The sequence below is a fragment of the Salvia hispanica genome, chromosome 3, assembly GCF_029641045.1.
Source record: "Salvia hispanica isolate PSC_SH4W2 chromosome 3, Shi_PSC_v1, whole genome shotgun sequence".
Taxonomy (NCBI): Eukaryota; Viridiplantae; Streptophyta; class Magnoliopsida; order Lamiales; family Lamiaceae; genus Salvia; species Salvia hispanica.
Genome location: NC_142694.1, coordinates 44844392 through 44859127, shown reverse-complemented (window position 1 = coordinate 44859127; position 14736 = coordinate 44844392). Strand labels below are relative to the sequence as shown.

At 35.8% G+C, this 14736-nt stretch overlaps 2 protein-coding genes across 2 annotated transcripts; both read right to left on the bottom strand.

Annotated features, from left to right (window-relative positions):
• Positions 1–6: 6 nt before the first annotated feature.
• LOC148930913 (protein FAR-RED IMPAIRED RESPONSE 1-like) lies at positions 7–2564 on the bottom strand. Its single transcript, XM_089066649.1, has 4 exons — positions 501–2564; positions 321–428; positions 165–247; positions 7–64 (listed from the first exon to the last, which is right to left on the bottom strand). Exons 1-4 carry the CDS (start codon positions 1893–1895, stop codon positions 7–9), a joined length of 1644 nt encoding a protein of 547 aa, XP_088922775.1. The 5' UTR covers positions 1896–2564.
• A 2168-nt stretch (positions 2565–4732) lies between these two features.
• On the bottom strand, positions 4733–7310 carry LOC125216655 (putative carotenoid cleavage dioxygenase 4, chloroplastic). Its single transcript, XM_048118408.2, has 2 exons — positions 5929–7310; positions 4733–5158 (listed from the first exon to the last, which is right to left on the bottom strand). The coding sequence occupies exons 1-2, from the start codon at positions 7281–7283 to the stop codon at positions 4807–4809; spliced, it is 1707 nt and encodes a 568-aa protein (XP_047974365.1). The 5' UTR covers positions 7284–7310; the 3' UTR covers positions 4733–4806.
• Positions 7311–14736: the final 7426 nt, after the last annotated feature.

Below are 14736 nucleotides of genomic sequence, written 5' to 3'. Positions count from 1 at the left end.
TGAATTTCAATGATCTTGATCTTGATAGTTGATGCTAGATATGCCTCCAGAGCTCCATTCAATGCTGCATCGAATAATTGGATCAACTAAACATGTACATGCTAAGAAGAAAAGATATAGTTTATAGAGGGGCACAACTAATAACAAAGAATAAAAGAGGGTACCATCTTGGACTTAAGCTGCTTGTTCTGCTTGTTCTGCTGGAATTTGTTCCATCAACAGAATATAAGGTTTGATCTAATGGTGCCTACATTAAAAAATAGAAAAATATAAATTGCAACAAATTACACCTAAAAGCTGTAGTATAAGTAGAGTCATACCGTTAACAATTCAGTGAAACTTAAATAATTTCCAGTCCTTTCAAGGCATGCATTAGATGTTGGAAGTGTTGGACTTGCAACATGCAATGAATTTTGTGCTCCAACAACCTACAATTATTACAAAATATGTAATTAGCTAACTCATTTTCGAATCTATAGCAGTATAATAATTCTACTTACTTGTGCTTTGTGATTTGGTTTTCTTCGTTTTGATTGAAGTTCTACCCAACTCTTCAATCGTTTCGAACCTTTTGAACCAACCTTTTTCTTGAATCCTTTAGATACCATCATATGAGAAACAACTGGGGAAATCTTCGCATTGTTCCTATTTTCTTGGTCATCTTCTTTTGAACGCATTTCCATTACCTTTTTATAGAGATCAGACATCGTTTCATGCGCCAAGGAGAAGGTTGATTGGTGAACAGAAGCTTCATTAGCCAACCTTATAAGCATTTGACATAGTCTCCTATACCGCTCAGCACTTTGCAATTTAGAATTTTCTTCAACTTCATTGCCTACCCAGTCGTGCACTACACCAGCTCTAGCTTCTCTTGTCCATCTTTTAAGAATGTAATTCTCCGGAAGCAACTTCACGTCTAACACATCAAACACTTTCACAGAATGACAACATATCAATCCTATCATCTCAAACCTTCGGCAACTACAATGAATCATCTTTGTATTAGGATCATAGGTCACCCTCCATTCTCCATCATGATTGATTAGTTTGATGACATATTCGAATAATGATCCTGACTCATCTTTATGCTCTATATATGCAGCTGCAAACAAGATGAACTCATTCTGAAACAGATCAAAAACGGATGGAGTATAAATCTTAGAAAGTTGTTGTAACATGGGAGAACTCTCCAACCTCAACCTAGGCAATTTTTGGCGTGCCTCAAAATCACACTTTAGTTCGTTATACCGTTTATCCTCCACGACACGCTCAAAATTCTTAAAAAATTGTGCAATGTTTAAGGTTGGCATGGTACAATTCTTGATAGTAGAATTGACACTTTCACTAAGTTGTGTGCTTCTCATACCAAGGGTGAAGGCTTTTATATAGCAACATGCCCATTTCTCCTTCACGTTGTACATATGTTTCAACCACGTGTTGTCGTGGAGATTAAACTGTGTCAATAAGTTACTCCAAGCCTCCTCAAACTTGGCCTCATCCTCAAAGCCATACATACACCTTTTAAAATCTGTCAAGAAACACGATCCTTCCTTCATAAGATTTCCCAAGTGTTTGATTCCATTTTGCATTAAGTGCCATGTGCATAATCCATGAAATGTATCTAGCATTACCTCGTGCAAAGCTTTTGCCATAGCTTGATCTTGATCGGTAAAGACAGTCAGAGGCCTTTTGTTTTTGTGTGCCTCCAAAAAAGTTTCAAACAACCATTTAAATGAAGCTGTTGTTTCATCATACAAAAGTGATGCACCGAAAATCACAGCTCTTCTATGATGATTGAAACCTGAGAACACGGCAAGGGGTCTATTATCACGATTAGTACAATAAGTGGTATCTAATGACACAACATCGCCAAAGTACTCATAGTCGATCAACATTCTTGCATCTGCCTAAAAAACATTAGTTATCTACTCTTCCATATCCATTTGGTTCGCATGATAGAATGACGGATTTTTGGATAGTTGATCTTGAAAGTATTTCATTAGACAACCGACTTCACCATATACCATGCTTCTCTGTCTCTTAGTACGAAGATAATTCTTAGCATCCAATATTGTGTAACCAATGCCATCTCTTCCTCCAGCTTGTCTACTCATCAAATTAAAAGACGATTTCTGATTTAGCCCAACATCATCCGCCAAATCTATCTCATGGGCTTGAACTTCTGTAATGCGACGTTGAGAAGATAACATATGTACTGTCTCGGGGAGATGAAGAGGATGATTATGCTCTTCAATAAACTCGTTTACTTTATACACACCATTCACATAAGTCACCCGCAATCTTACTTTACAATTTGTTCGAGTCTCAAGTCGAGGATTTTTTCTCAATGAATCTCTTTTGTCTTCTTGACGCACTCCTTCCTTACAACAAACATATTTATATGATGTTGTTCGACCCGTTTTTTTGCATTTGTTAAAATAATGTTTCCTGACTCCGAATCCAGCTTTTCCTCCGTGTTGAACCCAAAATATCCAAGCATCATCTAAGCTATCAAATTTCATACCAACTTTAGGCTTCAAATCAATATCTGGACTTGTGTTCATGGTGACAAATTATTGCAAAAGTCTGTAAAAGCCACAAAAAGAAAATGTATAAAGAAAAAATGAAATCACATAATACATATGCAATGCTATGTTCCTCTGTACTAGATAGCAAGCTCCATAACAATCAAAACCAATAATATGTTCATAAGAAAATAATATTGAGAAAATAGAGTATTTCACTACAGAATGTCTCCATCCCCATAAAACATTAATAATAGAAAAATGTATAGATGATTTTACATTTAAATTGAATACCTGATGCTTATCAACAATCAGAAGCTTTGAGAAGAAAATTGCATACAGAAAGAGGAGAGCAAAAAGTCGCGCAGCTTTGAGAAGAAAATTGCATAGAGAAAGAGGAGAGCAGCAAGTCGCGCGCGCCTTTTTTTTGGGAAAGATTAAGATGAAAAAGTTAATGATTCAATTTCTATATTCTAATATACAGAAAAATGAGGCAAAGGAAAATATTCAAAATAGCGTATTTCGGAAGAGAGAGGAAGTGCAGAAAATTAAAAATTATAGCACTTTTTTACTATTTTAAATTAAGCATGCAATACGGTGCCGTTTGGTCTTGGTCTTTTCTTCAAGCACTTGGTATGCATTACCTGGAACACTTGGTTTTATTTGCAAGCATACATACTCCATTGCCTCATACAAATCGACCAAATATAATTCTGCAACTCCTTCACAGATTAGTCTAGTTTATAACAAATCTATGTAACATCAGATTTCTTATTTTTATTTAATTGATTTAGTTTCCAGTAAAGAAAAAAAAAATCAGAAAGAGAGGAATTAGAGTGAAATGAAAACGTGGAAGAAACTGGTCAATCAAATTGTGAAACCAAAAACGGCATCGTTCCCTAATTCTCCGAAACGCTGCCGTTTGAATAAGAAATTGTGAATCAAATTGTGAAACCGAAAACGACGCCGTTCGCCAACTCCGAAACGCTGCGTTTTGAGCACAGCAGCCCCTGCTGTGATTTCTCCACAGCAGGGGATCCGTTCCCTATTAAATCTCATGATAACCTAACTCTAAATGGATAATCATATGAATAAATCATAGTAATCGAACGACATCTTAAATATTTTATAGAGCAAATTGTCCAGGTTAGCCATAGGATAATCTATCGAACAACAATTCAATCTCGGATAATTTCACATGATTTAATACTCCCTCTGTCCCAATAAATATGAAACATTTGATTTTCGACAATAGATTTTATGCAGTGTTGTTTTATGAGTTACTACCTCCGTCCCTAAAAGTTTATCCCATTTTTCTATTTTTCCGTCCGTCCCATAAAATTTATCTCATTTCACTTTTTATCATTTTTGGTAGTGGACTTCATATTCCACTAACTCATTCCTACTCACATTTTATTATAAAACTAATATATAAAAGTAGGACCCACATTCGACTAACTTTTTCAATTCACTTTTCATTACATTTTTAAAAATCCGTACTGGGTCAAAGTGGGACAATGTTTGGGAGACGGAGGTACGAAAAAGTAGAAATAGTGTTCTTTTCATTTTAGAAAACGTTTCATTTTTAATAGAACAAAAATAAAAGGAAAACATTTACTCCCCCCGTCCCAGATAATTTGGGGCACTTTGACTCGACACGAGTTTTAAGAAATCTAATGGAAAGTGAGTTGAAAAAGTTGGTGGGATGCGGGTCCTACTTTTAAAGTATTAGTTTTATAATAAAATGTGAGTAGGAATGAGTTAGTGGAATATGGGGTCCACTACCAAAAATGGTACTCCTTCCGTCCCGCTTAAGATGACACGTTTTCCTTTTTAGTTTGTCCCAACTAAGATGACACATTTCCTTATTTGGTAATTTTCTCTCTCCAATTAATACACTCAACCACTTTTTCTCACTCCTATTAAAATATCCATCTTTCTTTATCTCTCTTCTCTAATACTTACACCCATATTCTCTCTCTCCAATTAAACACTTTAACCAATAACTCCTAAAATCCTGTGCCGGCTAAGCAATGTGTCATCTTAGCCGGGACGGTGGGACGGCTCGAAATGGAATAATGGGTCGAATTATCTGGGACAGAGAGAGGAATTTCTAATAGGAGTGAAGAAGTACATTTAATATAAGACCTCATTTATTATTAAAGTTGAAAATATTTACTTACAATGGGGTGAGTATTACTGTTACATATCTTTGTAGAACAGTAGAACACCTCATGTGTTATTATTTATTAATGTGGAGAATAGGTTGTACTAATAGGTATTACAATACTGTTAACAGATCTTTTTCAGGTACAAATAGTCCATGGAAGCCATAGGGCACCCTACCAGGCAACTTAACCCTAGCAACAACCTCAAGAGTTGGGGATTTGGCTTTCATAACCCAAAACCACGACTCCTTTCTAATTTCATCGTGAACATATGTCACTAAATATCCATCATCCTCCTCTGCCCCCTCCCCCGCCACGAAACACAGCTCCCCGCCGTAACATCCCAGCCCATATTCCCGGCTCGCCACCATGCAATCGCCGCCTTCCGCCCCAGCTTTTGACAAGTCTAGCTTCACCACCCCTGCCGCCTTAATCGACTCTCCTATAACTGCTGCATACATATATCTTCAAACCAAAAATATAAGATATCAAAATAGTTTGGCGATCAGAATATTAATGACAGTCGAAATTACACATCGATTTCCCAAATTACAAGTTGATTAATACACTCAAAATTACACATCGATTACTCAATCGTCATGCAATTTCGGCTGCCACGTCGATATTCTGATAGCTAGAATTTTTTTGCAGGACATTTTATTCATAAAAACGAAACGATGGTTACTAGTACTCTCCTCTGTTTGTGATTAAAATGTCTCATATTTGACCGGCACGAGTTTTAAGAAATTGTATGACTTTATGTAGTAAATTGGCTAGAAAAGCTAGTCGAATGTGAGACCTACTTTTATATATTGTTTTTATAATAAAATGTGAGTGGAATGAGTTAGTAGAATGTAGGTTTCACCAACAAATATTGGTACAGGTGAAATGAGACATTTATTGACGGACGAACGAAAAAGGAAAAATGAGACATTTAATGGTGAACGGAGGGAGTAAATGGTAAGACATTTTTGGAAAAACTCGATAATGATGAGACAAAATCGACTATTTAGACTATTGTTAATGCAAAATGAGACACACATTATAAAGAAAAACTTACCAAAAACAATCGACTATTTAGACTATTGTTAATGCAAAATGAGACACAGTTCATTATAAAGAAAAACTTACCAAAAACTTGAAAAGAGACTAATTTTTGTAGACGAGAAAAAAAAATATATATATATACAAACGGGACTACTCAAGTGTAATCTAAAATATGAGAAGCTACATACTTGGTCTGTTTTCCAGCATAGGCTTGATTAACAACTCCAAATTCCATGTTCCTCCCGCTCAATACATGTCTCGAAACCACCTTCTTTTCATTGACATCCAATTCGATCATTTCAATCTCCGAATATATCAAACTCACGTTGAGGAATCCGCGGTCCAACGACAAGAAATTCGGCGCCACGATCACAACCCTTCCGCCGCGATCTCCCTCCCAAGCATTGATCACGTGCAGAAAGTTCAACCCCGGCGTCTCGATCCACGCCAATCCGCCGTCGTCCGCCGCGTCGCGCCGCAGCACGCCGATCCGCGGCACTTTTTCGCGGTTGAAGACCATCGGCGTCCGCCCCCACAACATCTCCGTGGGGTCCATCTCAATCTGCAAATCCTGAAACACGATGAACTGCTCCGTGAGGCCGAAATCATGAACGATCGGCATCCTTTTGATCGCTTTGATTGCTAATTCCGCCCCTTTTCTCCCTTCCGAATCGATTCTGAAAAACGTCAGAAATGGAGGAAACATGTTGCATTTGAAGGCGAAGACTTGGCCGCCGGAATCGGTGTGCGGGTGTGCAGTCATTCTCTGCGTCATGTCGCCCCCGCCCCCGAATTCGCGGCGGCCTAATGTGAGGATGTCGCCATCCTCAGCGAGATGGATTTGGTAGGGAAGGTCCGATTCGCAGAGTGCGTAAAGCTCTCTGTTGAAATATGTCAAACTCGTGTTGGCCGTTCCGAATCCGTTAGCTGAGGGATCGAATGAGCCGGAGACCACACGCGCTACGGTTAGGAAGAAATGCGCCGCGGAGGCTAATCTCCCGTTGAACCACGAGAAGGGGCTGGGGAAGAAGGCGGAGCCGTTTTCTGCCTCCGTTATGAACTTGTAAGTTTTTACATAACGGCTGCAGAAAATGGCTTCGCTGGCGCCGGAGATTCTGACGGAGTGGAGCATCCCGTCGCCGTCGAAGGGGTGGTAGGGGCCGCGCGGGATGAAGTGGGGATTAGGGCCGTTGCGGATGTAGGCCCCGCCGTGGAGGGAGGCCGGGATGGAGCCCTCCACCACCTCACACGCGGTGGGCGGAAGCTCGTTGACCGGCGCGAAGTTACCGGAGAGGAGGTGGTTGGGGTCATTTGATGGTGTGAGAGGTAACTCCAAGAAGTTGGAAATCATATCATCTAATGAGTTAAAGATTTTGGTAAGTGGGGATTGTTTAGGGTTTATATGCTTAGGGTTTTGATCAATAGAAATTGATGAAGGATGAGAGGCATTGCTTATGAGTTTTGCTACCAAATTATTATTCTCTTTTCTTAGAGATGGTGGTTTGGGAAAATTTGGAGGAAATAAAACGGATCTTTGTAACATCTTTTTTTTGTTTTGTTTTTAAATTATGTGAAGTTGCAATTTGCAAATTAGTGTTCATTCAAGGGAATGCAAGTATATATATATGCAACACTAGGAAGGGATTACTTAGTTTTCAATATGATTTCTTCACTCAATAAAAGAAGTAATTAACTATATAGGGTAGTTAGGTACGTAGATAAATTATGGTTTTGACAGCTCAAAATAAAAAAAGGCTGCGCTTGATGTAGTTACATTCAATATTACTTTATCAGCGTCAATATGCCTTAGCAAAACTCTATTATAACATCGTGCAAATAATGTTATATTAGGCCTTTTGTGTTATGTAAGTACGTTTATAATATATGTGAATATGTTGACCAAGATGTCTTTTATTATTGAGTATACGATTTAATTTTCAGCATTTAGGATCCACAGCAGTTAAAAAAATACGCAATTGTTGGGTGATCTTATTTAATTAAAAAGAGAAGAATCAAAAGCAATGTATGAATTTAAAGAGATTTGTATAACAAGCTAAGCAGATTTCTAGGAACCAAAAACGACGATATTAATACATACTAAAAGGCTTACTTAGAGGAATTATATATATGCATTATTGCTTGAAAAGTAATATAATTATTTAACTTCTTTCTTTGCAACCTTGCGTCCACGTCAAAATTACACGAGAAACATGCATGAGAACAGAGAAGGATGCAATCTTGCAATGCAATTTACAATTGCTAGTAATTTAAAAGCTAGCAGCATTATACTGTATGCAAGCTGAATCACTATACTCCACCATAATATACGAAACATTCTTTTACATAATTTTCAAGACTACCATATAATCTTTTTTTTCACTTTTTCACATGATCCCCCAAAAGCGCCTCTGTAACTGAATGATGCGACCCACCATATTCTCTTTGGGATTTGAAACAGGCTAAGATAGTACATCGAAAGAATGTTAAAAGACAACTTTAATGAGCATTAGTCTACCTCGACAGATTCCTCCTAAAGTGACACTCTCGATCCTCTCCACTTTCTCAACAGCCGACTTCCAAATTTTAAATCTTCCATGGATTGGCACATAGAGGGATACCAAGATAACAAATAAGCAGCTCTGAAACTCCGCATCGTGCGATCTTCTTGCTTCTTAGAACACATAATGAGGGCAAATTTCCGATAGTTAACTTTAGTCCTAACAACAAGGCAAAACATCGTAGGAGTTTCTTGTAATTATCGGGGATTCTACTATCAGCTGGTAAGAAGATTATAGCGTCGCCCACAAACCGGAGATGCGTGATCGAGATCTACCTCGCTCCTATATTGACTTCCTCAATAGCTTTAACCTCTCCATCTTCACACCAATGTTTTAGTGATCAATAAGGAAAAAAAGGTGAAATTGAGTCGTCACCTTGTCTGAGTCCCTATTGGAGGTGGAATGGCAAAATGGGTGACTCATTAACTAAAATGGACACCGAGGTTAATGTCACACACTCTATGATCCGTTTAATTCTTCTAAATCTAATGCCCTACATTGATTGCACGGGCAAACTTAGAAAAAAAATTGTTTGATTGAGCTTTATTGAGTCTGTTTTCTTATTGTCGAATAAGTACATATTAAAAATAATCTTTCAATAAGATAATAATGTACTGGAAATGTTAATTATATCAAATACTTTTAGGATCATATAGTATTTTTGTCCTCATTTTGTCATTTTAATAATCCTTAAAAACGTGAAATTACTTTTGGAAACTGGTCATCATTAACTGCTTATAGTATTTCATTTTCACTATATCATCTTATTTACATAAAAATTATTAAAATACATAATATTTTGAAAATGAGTAAGGAGAGAGAATAGGTGGAGAAACTTACCTATATAATCAGAATGACAAAGAATGAAGAAGAATGAGGGCTATTTACACTCTTTATTTAATTTGTGTGGGTTCGGCCTCATTTAGGCTTGGGTTTAGTAAATAGCCCATGAACTTTATTAATGGGCCTAATTGGGCTGCTAAATTAATTAATTGGGCTGCTTAATGAATTTAATACTAATTCACGTAATCATAGTACTACTATAAATCAATCTTTCACACATCGTTATTATAATAAATCAACTTAAATTGGGTTGGTCACTAAATTAATTAATTAATGGTCTTACTTAACTAAGTTGTCTCATCTAATTAATGGGCTTTTGAATTTATATTATTGTGGTATGTTTAATTTGAGAGTGGGCTTGGTCACTAAATTAATTAAACTATTGGATTAATTAATTATATTGAATTAATTACTGGTCTTAATTAATTTGTCTCATCAAGGGACTAATAAATTTTATATTTTCATAGTGATAAAGTTACTTCAATTGTATACATCATTGATATTTTAGATATTTTACATTTAAATAATTTTTTAATGATTTATGAGTTTGGGACGACACGAGAATTAATGTATAATTGATAAAGTAAAACAGATAGGGTAAATGGTAGTTAAAATAGGGTTAGTAGATAGTTGAACCCATATAAGTATAAGTGTTTAATGATGGATTCTAGTGGTACAGGTTGTAAATAAATAGATGTATTATATGATAATGAGTATGGGAGAACTTTTTATAAATGAAAATGAGATATTTTCATGGGACGAATGAGAAAGGAACGTCTCTTTATTTTTATTAGACTGAAGGAGTATTACATATTTATCCCTATATGATCATTTAGGAAAAGATTGAATTTACAGACGGAATATGTACAAATTTAGGATAAAATTAATTATAGGTTCCTAATTGTAACTGAAATTTAGGATAAGATTAATTGTAGGTTCCTAATTGTATCTGAAGAATAATATAATTATATTGCTGCGTAATTTGCATATAAGGGCAAGAACATTAAATATCTTCTTCCATTTTTCCTAAACTTTTAACTCTCTGTCTGAAACTTCACTATACATTGTTTTCTCAATTTTTTTGTGCCTCGGCAATATTCTCATTATCTAACAATTTTATGAAACGAAAATAAAATAATCCGTTTATCTACTAAAAATAGTCTTATCGTGGACTACACATGTTTTAATGCAAAATCAGTAAAATAAATTAAATAATCCTTTTGTCTACTAAAAATAGTCTTATTCCGAACATCATATGTTTTAATGCAAAATTAAAAAAATAAAAAGTGGGTAAAGTATGGTATAATAAATTGGGAGAAAAATTCCATTTTTGGCATGAGACTAATTTTGATAGACGAGCTGAAATAGAAACATTAAACAATTTTTTAGACAGGAGGAGTATATTATAGAGTGAACTAGGGGTACAAAATTGGTACCACAAATTTTCCATTTTGGACTCAAAATGTGATTAGGGTACTCAGAAGATACAAATGACATTTTCTGAGTACCAATTTTAGGGTTTAATTAGGGGGGCCAAAATGGGTAGCAAGTAATGGGTAGTTTCCATTTCGACTCGATACCTGTCGGATATTGGGTACCCACTATTAGATGATAACGGGAAACAGGGCGGGAGCGGGTAGTATGTTTTAGAGTTTTGCGGGTAGCTGGTATTCCGTTACCCGCGCGGGTATACCCGTTAGTCCCGAAAATACCCGATATTATTAGTATTAGCTATATATAATCTTTTAATACTTTATAGAATCTAAGTGTTCTAAGAGATCTTTTGAAAACATTTTTATATTCCAATGAATATTCAGTTGAAAACTCACTGGAACTAGCTATAGAGTTTCCCCTCGCTTATTCCTAATCTATTCAAAGCTTATTATCAAAATTAATACAGTAAATTAATTAGGAAACATTGTCGGCTATAAGGGTTTTCAAATTTTCTATTTTACTTAATTAGTAACAAATATTTAATGTTCCATAAATTTATTCTCTTATAAATTTGTTTTCGGGTCGGGTACGGGTACTCGCAATGTTGGGTACGGAATACCCGACGCGGATACCGGATAATCCCGATATGTTGCGGGGTGGGTATTGGGACAAAGAATTCGGCTGAAGTCGGATACGGGTACCCGACTTGTCGGGTGCGGGTACCAGCGGGTAACCCATTTCGTCACCCCTAGGTTTAATGATCTTAATTAATTTGTCTCGTCCAATTAATGTGCTAAAGAATTTAATATTATTGTAATATGTTTTATCCATTTGAGAGGGGTTTGGTCACTAAATTAATTAAAATAATTGAATTAATTAATTAGATTCAGTTAATTATCACACTAGCTACAAGCTCAACGAATAGAAAACCCGGATTATGATCATATCTTCATGCTGCTTATAGGAAGTTGAAGAAGAGTAAACATATTTTGGGTGGTGGACAGACAACAGACATATATATAAGTACTTCCCATACAACTTCCTCGTTGGCATTTGTGGGTTCAAGTTGAACCATCACCAATACTGCCAAGATTGATCCAATTGCAATGGTGTTGATACAACAGATGGAAGAGTAGATTAATTGTCTACTTAGTGAAAATTTCCAACAAATAAAATATGCATAATAATTTAGTTTCATTAAAATAAATAAATTACTATAAAACTGTTTTATTTTAATTTAATCTTATTTAATTCTTTTTACTTTATTTATTCATTTTATACTTCATCTTGTTAGAGTTTGTATACTAGAAATCACCTTTCGAGTGATTGAATACTGTTAAAACTCTTATTTTATTTTCCAAATGAATAAACAGATTATTTTTGTCATAATGTTGTTATGTTTTACATTTAATGGATGTTTATTACTCCCTCCGTCCCGGCTAAGATGACACATTGCTTAGCCGGCACGGGGTTTTAGGAGTTATTAGTTAAAGTGTTTAATTGGAGAGAGAATGTGTGTGTAAGTATTAAAGTAGAGAGATAAAGAAAGATGTATATGTTAATAGGAGTGAGAAAAAGTGGTTGAGTGTATTAATTGGAGAGAGAAAGTTACCAAAAAAGGAAATGTGTCATCTTAGTTGGGACAAACTAAAAAGGAAAACGTGTCATCTTAAGCGGGACGGAGGGAGTACATGTTTAAATGTATAAGTAACTTAACAACGTCTAAGTCTTTGTTTTAGTAGACCGGTTGTGGGCGTCGCCTTTTCTTTAGTCGATCATGATGGGAAGATCCCGCTGCCCAGGATCTCGGCACCCCCCCACCTTTCGGTGAGAATTAGCCTAACCGGCTCACCTCCCCCCGTCCCCCTTGCTTTCTTTTCGCTCCGCTCGTACGTGGCACTCCTTGCTCGCGGAGCTACATACCGGACATTTCCTATTAATTTGTCTCCTGGACTGGACCTATTCTGTGGAATTAGTCGTCGTTACTTAAACTTAATAAGAATAGATCTGATACAATAGTATATGACATTATTTGTATATCCTTCTTCTTTCACTAGGGTGAAAGATTGTTGTATCTTTAAGGTAACACGGTCAGTTCTAAACAAAGAAAAAGAAGAATTTCACAACCTAGATAGGCTTAGACTACCTATCGTGAAAGGTTGCAATGTCAGTCCGATTATTTCTAAGCCTTACTGAAACAAGATGACGTTGGTGTGGTATAGCACTGAATGGATCTAACAGCGAGACAGTCTTTATGCTATCTACTGAAAGACGAGGTCTTGTAAATTATCATTTCTTAATCAATGTACGTTAGCATTGAGCATACAGTATTGATTATGCACTACTTTGACTTACCAAATGGTGCGGGTTTTTCGCAACCCAATAAGCCTGGTATATTGGGTAGTGGTGATTAATATCTAGCGGTGCTAGGATTGCTATTATGTTGAATCGTGCGCGAGGTGAGTCTCGTTTGATAACATCCTCAAGAGAAGCTTGAAATAAGGTTTTATTATTCGGAACCTAGCTAGTTGGAGTTTAATTACTCTATGAATAATAAATAAGATTTTCTTGTTGAGTCCTCTCTTGGAATAAATAAGATATTAATTAATTAAGTCCATAGCAGACAATAATTGATTAATGGATGTTTCTATCTTAAGCGCGAGAAATTAATATCAAGCAATGGAAACCCGGAGTACTTATAATTTCGGATTTGGATGGGGAGTGCAATATTACTTCTGTAGTGGCTGCTCGTAATATTCCAATTATAAACTTATATTAAATTGGGTTTAATTTAATTAGAAAAAAGCTAATTGGAGGAGCCCATATCCAAAGCCTTCCATAGATCCCTGTCTGGGCCCAATATGTGACTTATTGTAAATAGGAGAATAAAGGAGACAGAAAATACACTTGTTTTAATCAAAAATTTTCGTCCCCCTCTCTACTTAGAAGAGGGACGATTTTCTCTCCTACGTGGGAAATGATTTCCGTCTTCTTTATTTAAGTCCTAGTATACTGGTGAGATCAGCCCACCCTGAGCCCACCCTGATATCAGTTTACAGTCCGGGAACCAGACAGAAGAAAGGTGATTTTGTACTAAAGATCTTCACGTGGAGAGGCGCTAGCTATCTTCGATTCTTTGGAGAATCATCAAGGTATAATGGCTAAACCGTAGAAAAGCATGTTTTAGGTTTCAATTAATTTAAAACATGTTTTATTTGAGTTATGAGCATGATACATGTGATAATTACGCGAATAGAATTTGTCTAAATAATCTGCTAAATAGATCAGAATTATTATGTAATTGATTTCTGTGAGCGCTTCCGCTGCCCGTTCCTTCACATCTGTCCCACAAGTATATGCACTCTTTTCTTTTTAGTCTATCTCATAAGAATATGTAATTTTCCATTTTAGAAACATTTTTCTTACTAATGAGGTGTGACTCATTCTCCACTAATAATACTCTATTTATTTATTTTTTCTACATCTGTTACTTTTCTCGAATGTGCATTAAAACTCGTACTCAACCTAAAGTCTATATTCTTGTATAAGGGAGAGAGTAATATTTTAAAGAACGTAGAAATTATAAATTTAAAAAAATTCCTAGAATTGCAAGTAACAGTGTGCTCGCAAAAATAACATGTCTTACTATGTTTGGAATATAATAGGTGCTCGAAAGATGCTCAGACTTATTGCGACGAAGCAAATGCCAAGCATCAAAAGTGCTCAATATATCCCATTTTACCGAATATCAAATAATGTTTTTGTTGTGCGTAATTAATGTCTCGTCTAATTAATGGGCTAATGAATTTAATAATGTATTGAATTGCTAAGTAAACGTTGTTTGTTTAATTAATTTGTAGCAATAATTTGCTAAGTAAACGTCTAATTAATAATGTATTGAATTTAATTAATTTGTGTTGTCTAGTTAATGGGCTAAAGAATTTAATAAGTATATTATTGTAGCACGTAGAAACTATGAAAAATAGAAAGGCTGAAAATGGTGCACGTGTTTTTGTGATGAAGATACTACTAGATTATGCTTAGCTAGGCTACAGCAAACTTAATGAAGCTGGATAACTATATAATATTGCATAGCTAGGCTACCGCAAACTTAATGAAGCTGGATAATCAGATTGGGTCATATTCTAATGCTTATAGCAT

Coding starts and splice junctions, on each gene's coding strand:
- LOC148930913 (XM_089066649.1), bottom strand. CDS start 1,895: ATGTTGATCGACTATGAGTACTTTGGCGATGTTGTGTCATTAGATACC. Junction 429..500: donor AACCAAATCACAAAGCACAA/GTAAGTAGAATT, acceptor TAATAATTGTAG/GTTGTTGGAGCACAAAATTC. Junction 248..320: donor GTTTCACTGAATTGTTAACG/GTATGACTCTAC, acceptor TTTTTAATGTAG/GCACCATTAGATCAAACCTT.
- LOC125216655 (XM_048118408.2), bottom strand. CDS start 7,283: ATGTTACAAAGATCCGTTTTATTTCCTCCAAATTTTCCCAAACCACCA. Junction 5,159..5,928: donor TATGCTGGAAAACAGACCAA/GTATGTAGCTTC, acceptor TTTGGTTTGAAG/ATATATGTATGCAGCAGTTA.